General features: G+C 44.2%; 2 protein-coding genes across 5 annotated transcripts in view; both read right to left on the reverse strand.

Moving 5' to 3' along the window:
* Window positions 1-20,396, reverse strand: part of LOC120097096 (uncharacterized) — a 99,430-nt gene extending 79,034 nt beyond the window's left edge. The window contains exon 1 of the mRNA XM_063274845.1: window positions 1-20,396. This exon is cut by the window's left edge and continues 35,155 nt beyond it. The gene's annotated coding sequence lies outside the window, so the exon portion shown is untranslated.
* Ptprg (protein tyrosine phosphatase, receptor type, G) overlaps window positions 1-25,248 on the reverse strand; it is a 683,913-nt gene that overhangs the window by 614,830 nt on the left and 43,835 nt on the right. For 2 of the 4 annotated variants that reach the window (XM_063273946.1, XM_063273945.1), the window contains exon 2: window positions 20,403-20,485. The exons of the other annotated variants lie outside the window; for them this stretch is intronic. In XM_063273946.1, coding sequence (XP_063130016.1) covers window positions 20,403-20,485 — 83 coding nt within the window. The remainder of the gene's footprint in view (window positions 1-20,402; window positions 20,486-25,248) is intronic. 4 annotated transcript variants of the gene reach the window in all.

Raw genomic sequence — 25,248 nt, forward strand, 5'->3', positions numbered from 1 at the left:
TTCTCAATTATTCTCCTTCCCAGGTTTTTAATTATACTTTTATTTATTAATTTTGTGTGCATACATGTGAATGTGTGTGGGGATGCACACTCCATGACCGATGGAGGTCACAGGACAACTTGTAGGAGTCGCTTCTCTCTTCTGGGAATAGAACTGAGGTCCTCAAGCATGGTGGTAAGTGCTTTAACCCTGAGCCATCTCACAAGTCCAATTCACTCTTCTTTTCTAACACACAGATTTTACACATTAGAATTTCCACTACAAAAAGTATAACTAGAAGTCACAACCAAAAGTCTTATTATTTTCAAATTAAGTTGTGGATTCTAGGAGAACCCCCAAAATGGCAAGGCCATCCATCCTCAATGCTGTGGCTTTCTCCAGGCAATGGGTGATAAGTTGCCTTCCGTTGTGTGTGTGTGTGTGTCTGTCTGTCTGTCTGTGTGTGTGTGTGTGTGTGTGTATGTGTGTGTGTCTGTCTGTCTGTCTGTGTGTGTGTGTGTATGTGTGTGTGTCTGTGTGTGTGTCTGTGTGTGTGTGTCTGTGTGTGTGTCTGTGTGTGTGTCTGTGTGTGTGTGTGTGTGTGTGTGTGTGTGTGTGTGTGAGGACATGGCATATTTGTTTGAGCATAGTGTAGCCCTCCCTTCAGAAGATGGTGGCCGGTACATGCTTGCTCTTCAATTTATTTCCAGAATGTCAGGGGGACCCAGAGATATCCCCCCAAACCACATCAGATTTCTGTGACCTGAGCCCAGGCTGAGGGGTGAACTGGGAAAGCTCCTCCCGTGAGGGAAGCAAAGGAGTACACAGGAGAAATAAAATCAGCAGCCAGAACTCAACCGAATGATGCCTTTACAAATTGGAAGGAGGATGGACCCAAGGCGGAGAGGCCACGTGCCCCAGTGTAGGGTCACAGGATGTGGCTGAGAAAGATGGCTGGGGTGCCCGGCCAATAACTGAGGGTGGGAGCTTGGGTTTCTGCCTCAGTGCTTTGATGTTTGTAAACTAACAGTGCAGCAGAATGAGAGGCCCAGAAACAACCCAACAGGCAGCCCTGCCAGAGCAAGCCGCAAGCGTACAGAGGCCTCTGGACCTACAGATAGGAAAGCCAGCCAGACCCTCCCTCTCCTGCCAGCCAGGTCTTCTCAGAAGGCATTCATTAGCTAAATGTCCACCAGCCCACAGGAAAGGGGCCCTGGCCAGTAAATATAAATGCAAAACAAAATTGAACCCACCCATTCTAAATCTCAGGCTCCCGCAGCCAGCAGCAAGGTTCACTTCCTGCTTTTAATTTTTCCAAACTGCGTTACAGCCAGGAATGACAAGCCCCTGCTTCTAGATTTGGGCAAACCACTCCCAAACCACACAAAGAATTAGCGGGCTTTGTTTTGGGGGTTTTAATCATTACCAGATTTCATAAGGGCATCTGCTGTCATTCTTAAACCTGGATTAAGAGTCTGTCTGGGGCTGGAGAGATGGCTCAGCGGTTATGGGCACTGACTGCTCTTCCAGAGGACCTGAGTTCAATTCCCAGCAACCACATGGTGGCTCACAACCATCTGTAATGGGATCCGATGCCCTCTTCTGTGTCTGAGGACAACGACAGTGTACTCATAAACATAAAATAAATAAATAAATAAATAAATAAATAAATAAATAAATAAATCTTTAAAAAAGGAGTCTGTCTGAGTACTGATGTTGCAGCTTCCATCTACACAGAACCCCAAGTCCATCTGCAGTGAAAGTAAACACCAGGAAGCTGCCCAGCCTTAAAGGAATTGGAACCGGCTACACAAATGACAGAGACCCATCTTGCTGATTACGCTCTTAAAAATGCATCGCGAAAAGGATGGAGGAGAAAAAAAAAAAAAACAAAAGGACAAAGCGAACCATGCATGTGGAATTTTTCTCTCCCCTAGATGCACCGGTGAAGCGATAATTACTACATAAATGCCTCATGCTGCAACTGCAGGTCATGGAGCAACCATCCACCTGGCGCTTTATCCTCCGGAGATTTGAATTCTGTACTTGGGATCGAGGCCATGCAAAGGGCAAGGGTCTTTCGCTGGCTGGGGTCCAGAGCAGCAACCCCAGTCCTGAGGGCATGTTCTTTGCAAGAACGAGGCAGAGGAGAAACTGCACTCATCGCTAGAACCACTGTGGTTTCCAAGTTATCAGGAACTCCTAGGAGGTTATCGTAAAGATGAAGCTAGGGAGCTGGATGGCTCAGTGGGTAAGGACGCATGCTGCAAATGCATGAAGACCACTTTGAATGCTCAAGACTGAGAGAAAAGCAGCAGGGCGGGCAATCTTGAGAACTCCATGCCATTCAGTCTAGCATGAAAGATGACTCGACTTCAACTTCAGTGAGGAACTGTCTCAAGGGTAAGAAAGAGGCGACAGAGAAAGTCAACACCCTTCTCTTCTGGACTCCACACGTATATGCACTAGTAAATACACACACACACACACACACACACACACACACACACACACACAGTCAAGCTGCAGACTTTTGCCTTGTTGATATGTTTCCAGTTTCAATGTAATAAGAAAACAGCCAGCTTGAACTTTCCCTAGCCAAGGCTGGAAAAAATGCCACTCTTCGATCTCCTCCTTCTGTCCACACCAGAACCTCAAAACCACTGTGCAACCCATCACCTTCCCTCCAGATATCCAAAAGCCATCTCATTTAGAACACTGGCCGAGAGCAAAAGGAACTCTAGAGCCCTGAGCCCTGCCTGGTACAGAGCCATCATATTCTGAAGGTGATCCAAAAAGAACCCAGAAGTCTGAGCATAAAGTACCCCAAAACAGACGGCTCTTACATCACTGCAGTGGGTGTGACCTGAGCCTACCTTCTAGATGAAAATCCAGTAGGACCATATAGTTCATCATTGAACTCCATCACAGCATAGAGTCCTGCTTGCTACATGACTTTAACAGGTGATTTCTTGCCCCCAAGGTATTCGCCTTGTCTGTTTAAAGGGCAGAAAATGGTGGTAGCGCCTTTGGTTGTATTATGATTAGACACAGTGTGTGCTACAGAGCCGGGCTCTTGGATTACACTCGGCAAGTTGTGCCAATGAAAGGGAGAAGGGGAAGGAGGAAAGTCAGCACCAACCACACATTGGGAGCAACCAGGCTACAGTCCCACTTCTTTGATTTCTCCCAAGAGCAGCTTTTGTTTGGGAAAAAGACAAGACAGTGACAGCTGTCCTCTGCCTGTGGACCGCATCATCTACAGTCCTCCCTTAAGGCCACTATGAATTTTCACACTCACATGAACTATTCAACCAAGGAACGGGGCTGTCAATCATGGACCACAGGCAGAACTGTGAGAAAGCAAATGGAGCAAAAACGGAAAATGGCTAGCCAGTAGGGACTGCATTCAAGGTTATGCCACAGACAACACTCCAAGAGTCTCCTCTCGGAGAGAGGTGTTTAGGGGTAACCCTGCTCCTAGGTGAGGCCCACTCTGCTACTTCGTTTCCATTGTTGTGATAACACCACGATCAAAAGCACTGTGGGAAAGTGTTTGTGTTAGCTTCTAATGTCCAGTCTGTCCATCCATCATCAAGGGAAGTCATGGCAGGGGGAACTGAAGGATTTATTTGGATCCTTTATTTTGTAGCCCATCACTGAGGAAACCCAGGGCAGGAGCACAAGAAGAAACTTGAAGGTAGAAACTATGGAGGAAGCTGCTCATAGGCTAGCTCAGCCTGCTTTCTTTTATAACCCAAGACTACAGGCCCAAGGTGGCCTCCTCTACTATGAGCAAGGCTTGAACACATCAATCATTAATTAAAACATATCCCCACAGGCTTGCCTACAAGCCAATTTGGTAGAAGAGATTCCTCAACTGAGGCTCTGTCCTCTTTCCCAGGTGGCTTTACTTTGTGTCCCGTTGACCAGAAACTATACAGCACACTTGCTTTGTGCCAGAAGGCTCTGGAAAGACAGTTATCTTCTGTCTCACATCCAGCATTCAAGATTCCTGTTTCTGCGGGCGAGAGCAGTGTGTCTCGGTTGTTACTGAGACGGACAAGCAAAACACAAGGAGTCAGTAGGCCCATGGAAACAAAGAATAAGCTCCCAAAGTTGGAGCATGGAAGGATCTTAGGTGAGCATGGCCCACAGCTCCGTGATTGCTGGCCCCGGGTCTTCAGAGCCGTGATTGAATTGCTCTGTGCAGGTTAAAGCACTGAGATTGTATAGCTCTAAGCAAACTAATACAGTGACAGCGCCTTGGCACCGTGCCCATACCCAGCTACCAGAGTGGAGACTCATCCCCTTCTTACGTGATCCGAGAACCACAAACCCAACAGGCTGCCACCAGACATGTCCGGATGAAACAAAACAGCCGTAAGGTCAAGGCAGCTGGAGCGAGAAGAAAATGGAGACACAGGAAGGCACAACTGACTAACTAGGGCCTGGAGAATCATGTTGCTGTCTGTGACAGAGGAAGCAACACTGATACGCCAAAGCACAGCATACACACACACACACACACACACACACACACACACACACACGTTTCCATATCAGTTTTGAAGACAGTGCTGAGACCTTCTCTCCTCACCTGTCTGGATTTTTCAAAAATACCCAAAGTATACATGATATATTCTTGCTGTTGGTGTTGTTCTGGTTGATTTATTTACACAGCATCCCACCCTGCTCCAGAGGCTGGCCTAGAACTCACTCACTATGTAGCCCATGCTATCCTTGAACTCATGGTCCTGCCTTGGCCTTCTAGGTGCCCTCATTACAGGTATGAGGCACTGCTCCTAGTTATTTCTAATCCTAAAATTCCAAGTTGAAAACACTCCAAACTCTAAAAGTTTCTGAGCAGTGACAAAATGACAGGGGGTGGGGCAGTGGGGTTGTCACTTTGAGCAGTGGAGATTTGGAATGCTGAGATCAGTGGTGCTAAACCAGGAGAGTTCTACGTAAATATTCTGAAACAATGCTAGTTCCAGATCCCCAAATCTAGAAGCATCCTGATCTCAAGTACTGAGGGTGAGGAGTTCTCACACTGTGTGTGAGAATACACACAGCTCTCTTAAGGACAGTGTTTCTGTCTCGGTAAATATCAGTTCACAGGCTCGAATCACAAGGCGGTCCTAACTCTGTCTCCATTAGGAAGGAAACAACATGCTCAGAGTCCTAGACCATGTTTAAAGGCAGTTGTTTTTTTTTTTCCAGAACATGGCCAATAAAAACAAACACATGCCCACAAAATATCATGTTGTCTGAACTGAGGAATGGGCAGACCTGGTCAGCTCCTAGGAAAGATAGGATTCAGCCCCCAAATCACAGCCAACATGGCTTCCAGAAACTGAAATTCCATGAGAACAAGGCAGCCATGGGAATAGAAAGTGTTCTCTGCTGGATTCCTGTAGTTCTCTCTTTCTCTCTGAGGAAGTCTCAGGCAATTCTCTAGACTCCATGTTCTTCCTTGAAATACAACCCTAAGCAACATGCCTACCACATGTGTGCATACATGGACCCATGCTATGGAGTCCTCTCAATAGCTCTGTAAACATTTGCAGATGAGAAAAGTAAGTAAACTAGGCTCTAAGAAGCTCATAAACCAAGTCAATCAGGACAATGAGCAGTATCCAGGCTGGAGTTAATGTGAGAGACACTTCATACCAACATAAAAGAGGGTGAGTCTGGGTTAGGGATTTAGCTCAGTGGTAGAGCGCTTGCCTAGCAAGTGCAAGGCCCTGGGTTCAGTCCCCAGCTCTGAAAAAAAAAAAAGAAAAAGAAAGAAAAGAGGGTGAGTCCTCCAACTGCATGCAAACCAGTGCCTAGGAGGATAGCTCTGTCCCTCTCCACAGAGACAAGCTGTGACACGGCAGGAAGGCCAACTCTCTGCAGAGCATTCTAATCTCTGAGTCAGACCATGTCAGAGAATGAAGATGCTGCCAGTTGGCAGAAGGTACACGCTCGAAATGAATGGATCTCACACAGCTGATCAATCAACTGTTCATCCTTTCAGCCAGTGGACCCGCTACCAACAATATAGACCTTACTGGACTGACCACTAAGTAAATACGATGTCTCATAGACAGGAACAGATCCAATGTTACATCCCAAGTTCATCTCAGCCTACTCTTACTCACGTGTCACGGTGCATCACTTTAAAGCCGGAGGCTAGAGGCTGGAAGGATCCTGACTTCAAAGCAAACCTGAGCTACTTGATGAGACCCCATCTCAAAAACCAAACCAAAAGTAAAAAAAAGAGAGAGAACATTTTAAATGGGTGAATTATGTACCATGTGAAGTCTGCCTGGATGAAGGCCTCACAAATGAAAGCATCTAGGTCATTCCATTGGAAGTCTTCAGCCAGCCAGCTTATAATTACTAGGAAAGTAAGGGCTCTTTTTTTTTTTTCTTTCCCTGTATATTTCAAGCTTCTTTGAGTCTCCTGATTGACAGAGTGGTCTTTCACCAACTCATTTTACTAAATTTGCATCTAGAACAGAAGCTCTCAGAGAACGATGGTGGGGTCAGGAGACACGGCAGGTGGTACTGCGTACGTTCGTCTAAGAGCGGGACATTCCGGGGCGCTTGGCACACTCCGATGACCACAGAGACCGACTGAATAATAGACAACTCAAAAAGCTACAAGAGAGGACTTTTGACTATTTTTACCACAGAGAAATGATATGTATTTGAAGAAATATGTATGTTCAATCGAATTTTAAACATCACTCACGTAATGCATATGTACATCAAAAATATCACATGGGATATGTCATTAATATGCACAACTCTACATTCTCATATATCAATTTTAAAATAAGTTCAAAGGCTATGGTTGTGGCTCTGTTGCTAGCACGCTTGCCTTGTTTGATCCCTAGCACCATATAAAACCAAGCACAGCACAGACACTTGTGAAACCAGCCTCTGGGATGATAACGGAAGGAAGGACCAGGAGTTCAAGGACATCCTTAGCTACATAAGACCTGTCTCAAAAAAAAAAAAAAAAAACAAAAAAAAAAAAAAACAAAAAAAAAACAACAACAACAACAACAAAAAAAAACAAAAAAAAAAAACAAAACAAAACAAAACATGGTCTCTGCAACAAAATCATGCCTGCTGCAATGTGGCTGCTTGTCAGGCTTTGAGGAGAAGAATTAAGTCTTTATTCTCTGCTCTGGAAGTCCATGTCTGTATTTTACAGGGTCTCAACTCCCCTCTGAACCCTGTCTATCATAAACACAGGCTTTAGATCTATTCTCACTTCGAGATCGCTTACGCCGCTGACTATTTGCAGGGTGAGCAAACGCAATCAGACGCCGAGGCTTCGAGGAGATTAGACAACTGCCAGGGTCTAAGCTATATCAACAGCTTGAAACAGGCTCGCTCGACAGTGAGGGGACAGCATTAGGCCGGTAAAGCAAACACACCTATGTTGTTCTCTTCGGATGGGGCACCACATCCCGGCAGTATGCTGAGTCTTCGGAGAGGCATCCTTCCCAGAGGTGTTAACCCTGAGACAGAGGCTGGTCCAGGCACGCAGTGAACTCGGGAGACATGGGGATGCGTTCCCAGGTTGGCCGAGTGAGGGTCTAAACGGAAGCTGCCACGTCACGGTGCAGTTTGTGTTTTAAAAAGAGCGCTTCCCTACTTACTTACTTACTTACTTACTTACTTACTTACTTATTTGCAGAACCAAAGTTTGACAAAATTGAATACTGTTTCACCGATTCTAAGAAATGAAAACCACTCAATAAACTAGACATAAAACAGGCTTACTCAGCCATTGTTAAAAATCCCACAGTTGGTTCTTTAAAAGGGGAACAAGAATACCTTTGGCAGGGAATAGAGAGGCAAAGATTAAAACAGAGACTGAAGGAACACCCATTCAGAGCCTGCCCCACATGTGGCCCATGCATATACAGCCACCCAATTAGACAAGATGGATGAAGCAAAGAAGTGCAGACCAACAGGAGCCGGATGTAGATCGCCCCTGAGAGACACAGCCAGAATATAGCAAATACAGAGGCGAATGCCAGCAGCAAACCACTGAACTGAGAACGGGACCCCTGTTGAAGGAATCAGAGAAAGAACTGGAAGAGTTTGAAGGGGCTCGAGACCCCATATGTACAACAATGCCAAGCAACCAGAGCTTCCAGGGACTAAGCCACTACCTAAAGACTATACATGGACTGACCCTGGACTCTGACCTCATAGGTAGCAATGAATATCCTAGTAAGAGCACCAGTGGACGGGGGGAAGCCCTGGGTCCTGCTAAGACTGAACCCCCAGTGAACTAGATTGTTGGGGGGAGGGCAGCAATGGGGGGAGGGTGGGGAGGGGAACACCCATAAGGAAGGGGAGGGGGAGGGGGATGTTTGCCCGGAAACCGGGAAAGGGAATAACACTCGAAATGTATATAAGAAATACTCAAGTTAATAAAAAAAAAAAAATCCCACAGTTGGGCTGTAATGGCTGCTCTTATTCTTCTACTTCATATGTAATACATTAAAAATAACCCCTTATATATCACTCACACCCTATTGGTTAAAATAGACGTGTATTTATTTGCTTGTCTAATGCTCTACTGTTAGGTAAATTTGTTCATTTACGATGTGGTAACTTAGAAGAAACAGGAGGATGCGTTTAGGTTCGCTGGAAAAACTACCATCCTTTGTACATAAAGGATGTGCACCCATGGCATCAGCACTTAGTTGAAGCAACTCCTCGCCTGTCCAGCCCACATTTTCTAGCCAGTGTGCTTAGTCCTGTCTGCATCCTGTCATTTTCTCTACACTACACATTGTTGCCCAAATGCTACCTCTGCAAAATAGAACAGACAATCAACATTCCTGCACCTTGCATCATCGTTGATAACAGATCTGCCTTTGTAAAAACTGAGTAGAGAAGTTCCACATACCACTCCGGTCTGTTCCTCCAGTCCATGTCACAAACATGAAGCTTGTCACCCATTTGCAATTTCCCTCCTTATTGACTAATTAGTAAAATAAACATGATGTGTTCTTACTAATACTGAAGACAAATGTCCTCAAAACGGGCCCAGTGGATTTGGATATAATCAATATAATGATGACAAGAACAATAACACATCCATACTTAAAAACGTGCACATAGCAAGAAGTTGGCACCCTCTTTGAACGTTATAGTTTCAAGGAAGTAAACAAAGCCACTGGCAGCTTTGGTCCGTTTAGTCTGAAGATGTGGATTCTACTCTTTAAATACTCACAGTTATTACAACTCTGTGAAGAGGGTGTGTTTACATTGCTTTATACCCTTGAAATGATAAATACTTTGAACCATGCCAAACCACAAATGCATTGCAAAGACTGTCAGCCAAAACTCAAAAGAATTCCTTTGGCTGCACCAACCATAAAAGATCCCGTCCTGGCAAAGCTTGGAATTCAGTGGTAAAACATGGACCCACAAAGTTACAGGATCTAGGTTTCGTCACCAGCTTTGAAGAAAGGGAAGAGAAGGACAGGAAGACGGTGAGGGGCAGCATACTCATGACCTTTCTAAAGGCGGTAAACGTCTTCATGGACCGTGGAGGGTGAAAGGAAAAACATCTCTGACTCGGAAGAACACCTAAAGCAGCTAACGAATATTCTACAGCTTACTATTTCAAACACTTGGGAAATCCACAGCAAGTCACTCCTGGGAGGGTCCTGGGGAGCAAGCTCCAGTCGACTTCCTAAGAGTGAAGTTCATGACAAAGGAGTGATTGTCTTAATATCTGCTCTGGTCAACACCGTGGTTAAAAGGGCCTGGAAAGCCAAGCTTGGTAGCTCACACCTGTAATGACATTTTGTGGGAGGCTGATGCAGAGGCGTCTCACTTTCAAGACCAGCCTGAGCTGCAAAGTTTGACCCAGTCTTTAAAAAAAAAAAAAAAAAAAAAAAAAACCAGAAACCAAAAATACAACACATATGCCAAACCACTAGGAATAAAGTATAGGAAGGAAGAAGGGCCTAAGGTTTCCTCCACACCACCTTATCCACTTAAAACACATCCAGCTAGTCAGTCCCTACACCTGCAGCCAAGAAACACCACTTAAGAGCTCAGCTCAATCATCAGCCCAAGTTTCGTGCCTCTGGGTACATTACCCCAGTCTGACTCACTTCTCCAACTCTGATTAATTGTCTGTTGCCCCAAGGCAGCTTTCACGCCATTCTGCTTAGCAAACATCCTTTAAAATCAGACTTCATACTCTAACGGTCAGAGGGGCCCTTGGAGAGAAGAACCCAAGCACAAGACAGGTCTCCCAGAGGCAATCTGCACAAAGTCCAGAGGATCCAGAAAACCTTACCCTTCCTATCGCCTTCTTGCCCAAACCCCAAGAAGCAGTCAGAAGCCTAAGGATACAGTGCACGCCTGTGGCTGCCTGTGACTGCCTGTGACTGCCTGAGACTGCCTGTGGCTTGCAAGGTGCTTAAGGCTCACCAAGATGGCTGAAGACTCCATCCCTGGGCTTCATCTTTAAGGTTAAGCCACTGCAGCAATATATACAAGCAAATAGTCGCTACTCATCAGTAGCCAACCTACATCGTTTACAGTTTCCTGCGAATCCTTAGTTCAGGAGCCAGGCGTAGTGGCACAGGCCTTTAATCCCAGCACTCGGGAGGCAGAGGCAGGAGGACCTCTGTGAGTTCGAGGCCACCCTAGGGTCTACAAAATGAGATCCAGAACAGACAAGAACTACACCAAGAAATCCTGTCTTGAAAGAACAAACACAGAAACTAGTTTGGTTAAAAATTTAATTTACAAGTCCTCACATCACATAGGCACCTATAATTGTATCAGTAATTGTAACAGTTCGAATGTAATCGGTCCCCAGAGGCCCATAGAGAGTGGTATTATTAGTAGATGTGACCTTGTTGGAGGAAGTGTGTCACTGTGGGGGCGGGCTTTGAGGTCTCCTATGCTCAAGCTACTCTCAGTGTGGCACACAATCTCTTGCTGCCCTCAGATCAAGATGTAGAACTCTCGGCTCCTTCTCCAGCACCACGTCTGCCTGCACTCTGCCAAGTTATCAACCTTGATGATAATGGACTGAACCCCTGAAACTGTAAGCCAGCCTCAGTTCAATGTTTATAAGAGTTACCTTGGTTATGGTGTCTCTTCACAGTAGTATAACCCTAACTAAAACAATAATAAAAATACGAATGCTCACTGGTGCCCTGATAGAACAATAGACAGCCACATCGTGACATCAACAAAGGGCAGGTTTTTCTTTGAAAATAGCCCAATTCCAGAGCAAAGGATGTGTCTAAGTGGTAGATTAGAAGACTAGCACATAGAGGTCCCTGGGGCTAAGCCCACCCACTCCCCCCCAAAAAACCACCCTTAGCTGGGCCTGGTGATGCACACCTGTAATCCCATCACTTAGGAGACAGCACCATAAGGATCAGGAGTTCAAGTCAGTTTGGGATACGTGAGACTGTCTCATAAGTTAATAATAAATATCTAAAGGAGGAGGAGAGAAAACAACCCCATTATCCATCCTCCTGGACATGCATTTTATACCCAGTCCTTATTAACCAAAGCTAAATCATGAGCCGTGAGCCCTTGATCTTGACCGTGATCTTACTTGTGGTTCCTTTTTCTTTTGCAAATTGGGGGTCTTCTGTAGGATTTTTTTTTTAACAAAATAAATTAGACTTTCCTTCATGCAGTCCATTGCTCAGGGGTTAAGAACTGTCTAAATGGTATGTTTCTTTACAAAGCTGTATCACACCATCCTTTGGGCCCTCTGCTGGAAAAGTAGAATCAAGTCTCAAATAATGCCTTTTAAATTGTATCCTCTAGTATTATAGATGTAGGACAGTACTGTATCATACCTCTGTGGATGTAAAATAGCTTGTACCTGCTTTATGATACGTAGTAGTGACCGTGCTTTATCAGAGCTGTTTTTAATGATGTTGCTCAGAATGTTTTCTTTCCAGATGATGATTGAGAAGCTAATTTAAAAAAAAATGGTGCCAGGTACCACAAGAGTAACAGAACTGTGCTGTTTTCTCGGGTTTTGTTTTTTTACTTTTTTTTTTTTAATGGAGTGTGCTGGATGTCTCTACAGTTTTGTTCAGATGACTGCAGAACCTGGAAAAGCTGTTGCTGCTGTTGATGCATAACACACTGCTATTATTGGTCTTTTTATATAAATATAAATATATATATACAGATATATAATTTTAATTTTTTGAAACTTTAGCTGTGCTGTCAACTTTGGAAAAAAGTATCCCCGTTTACTGTGTTGAGTTGGCACTGTACAGAAATTAACAGCCATATTGGTCTAGAAATGTTGAACTTAAGTTTTTTTCCATTTGTACAGGGGTAACACACTGTATTAAATATGTAAGGTCTTATCTACGTGGGTTTGATTACAAAAACTAATAAAGTATTCTCTAAATTTAAAAAAAAAAAGAGAACTATGTAAATCCATGGTTCTTTTCATATCCTGTTTTTCAGGAAGCCCGTAGGCGAACCTCTATCAAATTATTATATAACAATAATAAAGATTTTTTAATTCTTCGTTAAAAAAAAAAAAGAACTGTCTAAATGGTAGCTGCTCCCTTCCATGACACCCCATCTCCAGACTACTTCCTTGACCTGGACCACAGCTTTTCCCAAGATATGAATAACTGAGACGATGGCCAGTCATAGAAGCCAGCAGGGCAATGTAAAAGAGGAAAGTAACAAGTGGGACAAGGTGAGTTAGACAGAAAAGCAAAGTCCATGCAACAGTGTGCCTAGCACACACGTGAACACACCACACACACGTGAACACACCACACACACGTGAACACACCACACACACGAGAAACTGACAACGAGAAAGAAGACACACAAAAACATAAGCACGTCGTAAACTGTGTTGGCAAATCAAACTATAAAGCTTGTGCCAATGGAGAGAACTGAAAAGCATTATGGGTAACCCAGGCTCGGGGAAAAAAAACAGTATCACTGGTTCTCCATCAACTGCTGTTCCTCGCGTCTAATGTTTACATATATGTATTTCCATACATTCCTACAGCTATATTTATGTGGGAATGCATATGGGGAGAGGATATGGAGCTAGGAAGAGAGAGGGAAAAGAGGATTTAAGGAAGGAGCATGGAGAGGGCAAGAGAAAGGAGAATGCTGGGTATTCTGAGGGGGAGGCAGAAGGGAAGTGGCAGAGGGTAGGTGGCAGATCATGCAAAGCTAATCACGTATGGGAATCCAGTGAGGGAGGAAGCAGTGAGCCTCACCGTTCAGGGCACACACTCTTCTGGCAGAGGCCGGAGCTCGGTTCCCACAAAGGATGGCTCATAACCACCTGTGACTCCAGGTCCACTGGATCCAATCCCTCCAGCCTCTGCCATCATGTGCACACACCAACACAGAGACACAACACATACAGGTCGTTAAAATAAACCAATGAAGAAAGCAAGAAAAACGTGTTCAGGAAAACTGCCCCCACTGTAGGCTATCTTAAAGGAAGGTTCAAAGAATGGAAATAAACACCTGACAAGAAGACAGGACATAAAGCTGTCGGCAATCCAGAGTTATGGCAACCATAGACTTCCTGCCTAGTGTGACCCCACAACCTTGGCAGTGTTCCATGCCACCTGCTGTTCTCTTTGCTCAGGAAGTCTGATCAAAGGACAGAAAGATTCGCCTTAGGCTCGGCCGACGACGCAGCTGTAAAACACAAACCCATACCTCGTTCGACCTTAACCATCCCTGTGCAGTACACTAAAGGGTAGACTTCATTAACCCCAAGTTCTCCATTTAATTCTTTCATATTTTAAACTTCTTGTAATGACTTTTCATCGCGTTCAGCAAGTAAAGAGGCCTCCCATTGACAATTACACACCTGCTAAGGCCTACAAAGCATTCCAAAATTAAAAATAAGAATAATCAGTAAAGAGTGTGATGAATAAAACATCCCCTTTATCCCAAAGGGCTGGGCTCAAATAAAGGAAAATGGGTCATTAAATGTCCATTAATTCTGAAAGGCTTGGTTACTAGACTTCGTGATGATATTTAGGCTTAAAAGTACTTTGAGATACAAGGTTCTAGCTTTAAATTTTCAGTACCCAATGAAAGACATGTTAAGTCAGTGGTCACAAGGAAGAACAGGACAGACACTGCTTCATTTTTTTAACTGAACTATGAATTTTTCAACATAGAGAATGAGGGATGAGGGGTGCCCACACATGTATTTCCTTCCACTGACCATACCCATGTGTGTCAACTCTTATCTCTTTGTATACCCACTCGTTTTCTATGGAAAAAAGAATTTTTTGTTTAGTTTCGGGGAATATTTTTAGTGACATGATTGCCCAAAGCCTAGGCTGATCGTCAACTCCCAATCCTCCTGTCTCCATGTCCCAGGTGCTAGATTCAAGGAGTGCACTCCACACCTAGCTAAATGGATGGCGTCAAAATTTCCCTCATAAATGATTCAGTATCCATCACTAAGAGATAAGGCTGCCTTGATGAGTGAGTGAGTGAGTGTGTGTGTGTGTGTGTGTGTGTGTGTGTGTGTGTAGTGTGTATCTATGTATGGGCAGTGTGTGTGTGTATGTGTGTGTGTGTATGCAGTGTGTGTCTATGTATGGGCAGTGTATGTGTGTGTGCATTGTATGTGTCTATGCATATGCAGTGTGTGTGTGTCTATGTGTGGGCTGTGTGTGTGTGTGTGTGCGCACACATTGTATATGTCTATGCATATGCAGTGTGTGTGTCTATGTGTGGGCTGTGTGTGTGTGTGTGTGTGTGTGAGCACACAGTGTAGGGACCACCTTAGAATATTTTCCTCTATAGCTCCCCACAGGGGTTACACATGCACACTTAGGCGTCTACCTGTTACATGGACATGAACAGTCAAATTCATGTCCTTCTGCTAGTACGTTGGGCACGTTATTAAGCCATTCCAACACCTATCTGTCTAGACCTATAGACTAGCAATAATGCCACGAATATCCACATTTCTCCTTTGAAAAATAAGTTTTTATTATCAATCTGTTCAAATCAGGACCCGATCCCTCACATTGACTGTGGCTAACCTCAGTCCCGAAGTCTGCTTTAATCCAGAGGCTTCTCTCTGCCTCTGCAAACTGACCCGTGGGTTGAAGAACTGAGCCATCTGCATGAATCTCCCTCATTTTGTTTTGCTAACAGAATCTGAGGTCTGTCGTTTATATTGCCATCTCTTCTGTCATCAGCTCCAGGAGCCTAAACTCCGTCATTACTCTCTTTCTCAAAGCATCCTGTAGGTCAAATTGGAAGGCAAATTACAGGATATATACTGTGTCACCAACCAGCACTCTGGCTCCCACTGCTGCCACCTGAACTCCTCGTTCTGGTGTATTATCAACTGCCCACCTCTGGCACCTAGCCACTCAACGACCTTTCTTTCCTGGATTACTGAGGTAGTGAACAGCATGGCAGGACAGACAGAATCAACACCCTCCCGGCTTCTAGTTTATTAAGCCTTGTCAATTCCTTGGCTTGCGTGAATTTTGAATGTGAACAGTTGAATGATAAAAGGAAATGTTCAAGTCATTTGCACATCCCACTTTCTGCCGATGCAGAAACTGCCAACTCTTAACATCTTATGTTAAATAAAGACGGAATTCAGGACACCAAATTCCTTTTTAATGGCACACCAGAAGGCAAACGCAGATTTCCAAGCAACAAGCAATTCCTACAATCACTGCTGAGAGAGGGAAGAAAAAAACCTGCCCCTCTATCTTCTGTCAGGATGGACAGGAAGTATGACTATGGCTAAGAAAAATGCTTGCCTCTTTTTTCCCCCCAAAAGCTTTATCGGGAAATGTGTACCAAGAAGCAATTATCTATGAAGTGGTGAGGGATAGCATCATTTCACCTTAAACCTGAACTGCACTCTCGATTCCTATTCAGCTGTATTTCAATTAGGCTTTTATTTGAAGACAAGTCCCTGCAAATACATAATGTCACCTAAAAATGATCCTGGAAAAAAAAAATCCTGTTGGGACAGGATTGTTATTTACTTAATACATGAGCAATGAGCTTCATCCCAGAGACTTAATGGTCTTGCTGCTTAAAAGGTTTGCAAAGAAAAAGCAGTACGACATGGGCTCTAAATTTAAAGGGGGTGGAAAGAGCTTGCATGGGTGCAAACTTCAGCATTTTAATGCTTATGCCTGGAATATGATTTAAAGGAGCCCCCTACCCCCCCCAGAACTCTCAAGAGAAGCAAGAAAGTTCATTCTATCCCAAAATATGCTGAGGCAGCCTACCTTAGGCATTCTGTGACACCCTATGACACCTACAGCATATGAGGTCACCAGGAACACCCATTGCCCCTCAGCAGTGTCCACATAGTCCATCCTATCCTTACAATATCCTAGAACACTGAACAATCACATTATAAAGAGATCCTAGAATGGACCTTATACCATCAGGACCTTTGTCATTGTTTAAAAGAGGGGGAGACCTCTCTGTGTTAGCAGCATACACATAGTGAAGAGGAAAGGAAAAGGTCCCTTCCTCTCAGACTTCAAACTGAGCCAATGACATGGGACTTGGAGTCGACTGCCAGTCAAAGTGCTACCTAATTCTCAAACTCATGCCTAAACCACACCATGTGCCAACAGTCTGTCAGAGCAGGAAGTAGTTTGCTCCTGTGGTCACGCTGCAGTGAAATTCTCGGGATGACCTTACAAGGCAAATCCCACTCTGCTTTTGCAAATAGAAAAGCTGAGGTTTAAGGTCTTGTGTGCTACTTACTGCCTCCAGCACAGACCCATTAGAGAGGGTTAAAACCTAGGGGTTTATAGCAAGGGCTGTGGAAGGAAGAGGCTGCAGGCAGAGAGCCTGTCAGAGACGGCTGTGTCTCTGCATTGCCGTTGGCCTTTCACTCACGGTCCCAAAATGGATGCCAAAGCTCCAAGTCAGCCCTCCTCTTCCTTCTTCTTCACCTTTCTTTTCTTCTTCTTCTATCCTCGTCCTCCCTTCATGGTATCTTGGGAATGGAACTCAGGGCCCTGTGCACGCCAGACAAGCACAGTACCTAATGTTACACTACCCTTCCCCTATGTTACCTGTCTCTAATATAAACATTAAAGAAAAAACTCTGAAAGAACACACTTCCCACCTCACGAATCAATCCCTTTAGTACAGTTTTCCAGGAAGCCCCAGCCAAGCACTTCCACACGTAACCGCTTGGCAAATACGTTCTTTTCAAAACAGGGCTTGCTGTCCTCTCCAATAATGCAAAATTCCTGTGGAATGGAGGAGAGACTGGGTCTTCATTAAGCAAATTAGTCAGATCAAAGAAATTCAGTAGAAGATTCAGGATTCAAATCCGTGTTTCATCTTCAGCGAAACCCAAAGCTAGAAGCATCACACAGTAAAGCAGCATCAAATGAACCAAGACGTGTTACAAGTTGAAAAAGGGTTGGGAATGGATTCCATGGACCATGGAGTTATTTATTTCTGTACTCAATATATCCTCTGAGGCAGAGGGAGGTGTGCTATGGTTGTTTGAAAGAGAATAGTACTTAAAAGGCTCATATATTTCCATGCTTAGTCCCCAGTTGGTAGAACTGCTTGGAAAGGATTCAGAGGTGTGGCTTTGTTAGGGGGATTTCACTGGTTGGCTTTGAGGTTTCAAAAACCCACACCAGGCCCAATCAATCAATCAATCAATCAATCAATATCTCTCTCTGCTTGAATGTATGTACATATGCATGTACATATGTGTGTACATATGTATGTATGTATGTATATGCTGCCTGTGGGTATGTATGTATGTATGTATGTATATGCTATGTATGTATGTATGTATATGCTGCCTATGGGTATGTATGTATGTATGTATGTATATGCTGCCTGTGGGTATGTATGTATGTATGTATGTATGTATATGCTATGTATGTATGTATGTATATGCTGCCTATGGGTATGTATGTATGTATGTATATGCTGCCTGTGGGTATGTATGTATGTATGTATGTATATGCTATGTATGTATGTATGTATGTATGTATATGCTGCCTATGGGTATGTATGTATGTATGTATGTATATGCTGCCTGTGGGTATGTATGTATGTATGTATGTATATGCTGCCTGTGGGTATGTATGTATGTGTGTGTGTATGTATGTATGTATGTATATGTTGCCTATGGGTATGTATGTATGTATATGCTGCCTATGGGTATGTATGTATGTATGTATGTATGTATGTATGTATATGCTGCCTATGGGTATGTATGTATGTATGTATATGCTGCCTATGGGTATGTATGTATGTATGTATGTATGTATATGCTGCCTATGGGTATGTGTGTATGTATGTATGTATATGCTGCCTATGGGTATGTATGTATGTATGCATGTATGTATGCATGTATGTATGTATGTATATGCTGCCTATGGGTATGTATGTATGTATGTATGTATGTATGTATGTATGTATATGCTGTCTGTGGGTTAGGATGTAACCCTCAGCTACTATTCCAGCATCACACCTGCCTTCCTATAGCCAACTCCCTGTCATGATGATAAGGGAAGCTTCTGAAGCTGTAAGCCAGATCCCAGTTGAATGCTTTCTTCTGTAAGTTGACTTGGTCATGGTGTCTCTTCATAGCAACAGAATGGTAACTAAGACAGGTACCAACTGTAACCTAAAAATAAAGTATCCAGTAGGCTAGCTTTTGGGTTGCCCCCACTCCCCCATGACCCAGGACATTCTCTAAGCACACATCACAGACTGCGTTTGGTGTTTGATAATAAAATGAAGAACTGGTCTTAGCCTGCCCACTGCTGTCTTTTGCAGTTCAGTTTGATCAAGGGTTCTTACAATCCTTAAAGAGATGAGGTCTTTCCCAAGCAGCTCTTCTATTGGCTTCAACCAACAGCAACGACCTTCATCTTCTTTAACTGATCCTTTTCCAATCATACGGGCATCTCCCCTATATCTCCCTAGCACCTTATCTCCACTGACTGTGAGAGATTTGTTTTCCTAATCTGAAGTAGCATCACTCAAGGAACTGAACTCGCCAGTGTGGTGCAGAGATAAGGTTCCACACGCAGTGCTGGCTGTGAGTCCTAAGGTAGCCTCAGGACTGGAGTGGGCTCCTTCGAGCCCCTGCTGGCTCCATTGTATAACTGAAGCGAGGGATAGAATAATCTTCCAGAAAGAAAGCTCAGCAAGGGAGAATTTGCAAACCAATCCTGAACTTCTCCGTGAAATGGAAAAGTATCCTAGTCGGTAATTTTGCTCAATTACCCACCCATACAGGGTATCTGAATATGTTCCATGTCATCCTTGAAAGCAGAATCGGGTTGGGACTAGTCCATTCTCACTCGCTCTCATGGCTGATCTTTCCGGTCGACTTGACTATATCTGGAATCAACTAGAACCCAATCAGCTGGGCACAGGTGTGGGGATTTTTCTGGAGCAGATTATTTAATGTTTGAAGACCCACCCATCTGATGTCAGAATGGCCACCAAGAATCAGGGCCACACCTTCTATGGAGGCTCACAGAAAAGGACGTGGAGGAAGGAAGCTTTTGCTTTTTGCCTGCTTGCTCTTATTGGTATTCCAACAGAAACTGAAGACAGGCTGAGGCATACAGCCTCATAGACTAACAACTACCAGACTCCTGGCCTCTCTGTTGGGAGACAGCCATCACTACACTGGCTGGGCCACAGCTGGACACCACTCTAATAAATACCCTTTTATTATATACAAATTCATTCTGTCGTGCTCCTCTGGAGAACACTGACTAATGTACTAGTGATCGCCCCCCAACCCCACCCCCACGCCGGTTCCTGCCCTCACCAAGGTTTGATTTTCCCATGCTTTCTTTTTTCTCTCTAACTATCGAGTCCTTCCACAGCCACATTGCATTCTGTTGCTTGCACCCAAAACACCCTGCTCCAGAACATGCCTAAGAGAAACCTCCCTTCTATTAACACATATGGTAGAAAGTCTGTCTGTCCTTTACCTTTAGAAGCTCACCCCATAGTTTAGAACAGGAACAAAGAACAGTGTGCTACCCTCAAAGGAGCAGATATCCGTTCCTAGAAGCAACATGAGAAGGGTAAAGAGTAACAGAGGCACTGCATCTTCCGATTCAGTAAGAGGCAGCTACTAACTGTAAAGGGCCAAAATACATTGCCCTTCATGTTTGCTCAGCGGTCCACGCAACTTACACTTCTTGTCTATTAATGTAAAGCTATTAAAGACAATGCCAAGCCAGGAATGCATTCTGAAAAGCACACAAAGTTTTACTTTGCTCTTATAGGATCTAGTTATTCCTCTAGTAAATCAGAGAGAGAGAAACACTTTCGGTTGCAAAAAGCAACGGGATTGACAGGATCCCGAACGCCATTATTTAGCAAAATTAGGTCTTTACCTGCAATCGCTAAACATCCCGATACATAATCTTTCAAATCGAAGTGGGTGGCAGGTCCTAAAATATGCACAGCAATCTGCCACCTAAAAATAATAGCAAAAGAAAAGAAAAGTATGCAGAGTGAGTGAGTGAGTGACACGGGAAATGCAGCAACTTCTGTTCAGCACTAATTACAGCAAGCAATCTCCCTGCTATCCCTCAGGGCCCCTCGTCTCAGCACAGTTTCAGAAACCTAAAAAAGAGTCTTTTGATTAAGGACAAAGCCAAGGTTTAAGGAACTTAAACCGAAGAGCGTCTTCCTACCTAGCTTCTAAGAATTAGGTTATCCTCTAAGCACAGTGATGGGGAAAGGCCAGAATAGTCCCCACGAAAGCAAGCTGAGGCTTTGGGCTTCCTTTCATGAGAAAAGAGGAAACAAATGGTCTATGCCGAGAACACAGGGTGCCATCCATTGTGCTATGGAGATCTTTATGAGGAGGAATAAAGACCTTCACAATATGATCTTAGGGACACTCAGGGTGCTACACACCTACGGTCACAACAGGAGACATAAGGACAGAGGAAGTTCAAGGCAAGCTGAGCTACTTATCGAGAATCTGACTCAAAAGAAAGAAACAGGAGACAGGGCACAGACAGGGGGGCAGAAGCAGAGGGACTGATACTCTCAGGGCTTCCAAGACCAGAAACTGTTGAGGAAACTCTAAAGGCAAAATTAAAGAGTTATGTAATGTGAGCCCTGTGCTGGGGGCCTTACATGTTTACTTCATGCTCCAGAGAGGTAACCACAGTCTACAGATATGAAAAGGTAGAGATTTGCTAACAAGCTCACCCAGAGGCCACCTGGCCAGCACAGCCTGAACAAAGGAACAGTGCTGATTTCTCTCACTAATCTGAATACTGCGACCATCCTGACTGGAAGCTGTACGCTCTTAATCCACAGACTCTGAGCCAGAGGAGACATGGTTATACATCTACATACTGTGCCTGCTCATCTCCTCTCAACAAAGGAAAGAACGCAAACATAGGAAGAGGGGGGAAGAAAAGAAATAAGTGAGATCAAGTGCTGGGGGCACATCTAAGACGCAGTGTCTGAGGGATGAGTGATGTCTGAGGGATGACTGAGCCGCAGGGGACTTAGTCTGACTCTTTAGTGTTAACGCAATCCTAGTTGCAGCTCCCACTACATAATCATACAGAATCACATGATCAATGTTAAATCATTTAATTTATTGAGGAGGGGGAAGCATGTATGTGTTCATGTGTGTCCAAACCTGTGTGGGTACACATAGAGGCTAGACAATGACATCAACTGCCTTTCTCCAGCTCTCTCTTCTTTTTCTGAGTAAAGGAAGGTCTCCACCTTCACCTAGACCACACCCATTCAGCAAGTCTGGCTAGCCCAAACCCCAGAATCCTCCTGTCTCTGTCTCCCAAGTCATCTGCCCAGGCCTGTTAAATCACTGTGTGTGTGTGTGTGTGTGTGTGTGTGTGTGTGTGTGTGTGTGTGTCTGTGTCTGTGTGTCTGTGTGTCTGTGTGTGTCTGTGTGTCTGTGTGTCTGTGAGGGGGGACATATAATAAAAATAACATATTTTTATATAATTTTTAGGTTGATCTGCAGACATAGCTCAGCACATTAAGCACCTGCTATACAAAACCAGGAGGACAGGAGCTCAAATACGCAGCAGCCACATAAATTCCCTGTAGGCCCAGCAGCTCGCCTGTAATCCTAGCACTTGGAGGGAAGAAACAAAAATTCCCACAAAAGTCATACTGGTGTGTTGGGGGTTCCACTGAGACACCCTGTCTCAATGAATAAGGCCTAGAGCTATCAAAAAGATTCCCAAACTCAACCTCAGGCTTCTACAGTGCTGAGGGCACACTTAAAAATGTCCTTACTGATAAGACTAGGTGATCAGTGACGATCTCTGATCCATACTCCAGCTCTCCAAAGGATGTTTTACTTCAAGAATCAATCCTCAACACCCAAAGGAAGGATGCTGTTGACATCACTAGAGGCCCTCCAATCACTGGTGAGGGAAACAAAACACTCCTGCACTAGGCTGTCAGTTACCAGGAGCAGGGATTCGATTAGTACCTGGTGTTGGGGCAAACCATGGCTAATTATTACACATTTGTGGGTTACCTCACTGTAAGTCCATACTACAACCAAATCCAATTTTCTCTCTGCAGATTCGATTCACATCAATAGCCCCACCTATCACTGGCTACTACTGCTGGCTGCCTGAATTAAAAACAAAAAAGAATTGTTTTTGGAAAGATTACTGTCAACATATACAGGCAAATTGCAATTTCAGTTCCCTACACGTGCTTAATGGTGGGGTGCACACAGCTACAAAAACGTACCCGAGCTCTGACATCTTCCCCCCTTATCCCCTCCACTTGTGGAGAACAGAATAAACATCAAAAGCAAGAGAAAAAGCTCTGTAGGGAAAGGCCCTTACAGCCAAGACCCATGATGTAACTAAGATCAACCCTCGGACTCACATGGTGAAGGGAAAAAAAAAAAAACACAGTAAATTGCCCTCTGGCCTCCACACACGCACCATGATACACAGTGCACATGCGCACACACACACACACACACACACACACATATACACAGATAGATGATAGATGATAGATAGATAGATGGATGGATGGATAGATAGATAGATAGATAGATAGATAGATAGATAGATAGATAGAAAGATAGATAGATAGATAGATAGATAGATAGATAGATAGATAGATAGATAGATAGATAGATGGATAAAATGAAAGTGTCACTGTTCAAGAATGTCCTTCTTTTTCTCTATTCATTACTAGTTCCCAGGATTCCTCCTTTTCTGGACTGTGGACAGACTGTAACAGAATTATGCACGATAACTCTATGCACCTCCAGCCTTCAGCAGCCAGAATTCTCAACGAAAGAGAATGACCGTACGATTCAGATAGTTCTGTCAGCACCTTTTGACGAAGTTATCACCCAGGAGAGCTAACACTGAAGCAGTGAAATGCCCCACTACAAAAGCAGACTTGGTCAAGGTCGAAGCAGAGGCTCCCCGGGGCCCGTGAGCAAACCCAGTGCCCGGCAGGAATAGGTTACACAGTCCAGCGCTGATTGGGGTTCACCTTTGGCTTCATTTTCACTTTTTCTTTTGGCTGAGACGATGGTTGGGGGGTAGGGGAATACAACAGGTCACACTTGGGGCTTCCCTGCATACTAGCCAAACACTCGAGTGCTGGACTCTGCCCCTCGCCAGAAAAGAGTATTTTTTATGAATTGATAGTTAACTTAATGCCTCCCCAAAACTGTAAAAAGAATGAGAGGACGGCTGATCCAGAGAACCCATGCCCATTGTTACAGCTGGAATCCAGCGCACCACAGGCTCTGTGCGTTTCTCATCAGCTGCCCTCCTGGCCTTATGGAGCTGTTCTATGTGCCATGCTGTACCTGACAAATACCAAAGAATACCAAGACTGAACTAAAGGCAAGGACCAGGGAGATGGCACCTACGCCATGCCTGGTGACCTGATTTTGATCTTCACAACCCACTTGGTGGATGGAGAGAACCGACTCCTGATGATCATCCTTTGGTTGCCATAGGAACACCAAGGCAGCTGTGCATGTGTGTGACACACGTGCACACAATTGAACACATGTAATTTTAAATTTGGAAGGAAGGAAGGAAGGGAGGGAGGGAGGGAGGGAGGGAGGGAGGGAAGGAAGGAAGGACACATGAAGCCAGATGTTGTCAAACATCCCCTGAGAGGCAGCGAAATCTTGAAGTTGTGATCGTGGGTGCCTGAATAAGCAGGTCTACACACCTATTAACAGAGAGAACCAGGGCACATCTGATTTCCATTCACAGGTAAGTCCACATAGAAGCCATCCAGCTGATGTCGAGCCACACTCGAAATCCTTTCTGGAATACTGGATAAGCTCATATTTGCCTTCCAGACAGAAGGAGGCTAAGTCAAGGTGCTGTGACTAGCAAACACACTGAGGTTCGTCCTTTTGACAGTAAAAGAAAATATAACTGCTTTGTCCAGGGGACATCTGGAAAACATCTATCATGGAGAGGGCCAAAAATATATCTGATCCATTATGGAGAAAGTCCTAGGCAAAAATGTTTCCAGATCCAAAGGCTCTTTAAGAAGATAGATACACTGTGAATGGAGAGGGGGAGCTAAAAGATATTTTCCCCTAAACAACCGCTAAACTTCTGCAAACCAATCCTAAAAAAGACAATTTTTATGTAACAGTTTAAGAAAACAGCTTCCAAAGGCTCAATTACCATCTGCAATTATAATCAGGCCTAATTTAGAATACCCCGCCATGTTGCAGTCTTCATTAAAAACTTGCATGGGGATACAATTCGAATTCACAGCTTAAATGTTAGCAGGGCACACATGCCCACAACCCATGTCCCTCACACCCTGACACTACACTATGAACACACTTTCACAACACACATACCCCTAACACTACAATCCAGGCTTAGGTGGCCCGACTGTTTTCACCAGTTCCTTAATGGATATGGCTCTCCACAAACTTTACTTAACTTTCATATTTCAAATTGGAAAGGCATGTGGGTTATTAAGACAATTTTCCAGAAATACAAATGGATTTTTTAAGCCTGCCATCCTTCAGACAGCACATGGCTAATCCTGTATTCTAGCCACTATTATCTTTACTCTGCATAAAAGGCATGACGCATAATATTTCCAGGGCTGCAAAAAATAGTTTTCCTACCACCCTAAATAATCAGATTTACCAAGTACCACTTGGCCTCTTTGTAAGCTTCATAATTAGTTAGAATAATGTGTTCCTGCACATTTATA

This window comes from Rattus norvegicus, chromosome 15 (genome assembly GCF_036323735.1).
Source record: "Rattus norvegicus strain BN/NHsdMcwi chromosome 15, GRCr8, whole genome shotgun sequence".
In the NCBI taxonomy this organism is placed as follows: domain Eukaryota; kingdom Metazoa; phylum Chordata; class Mammalia; order Rodentia; family Muridae; genus Rattus; species Rattus norvegicus.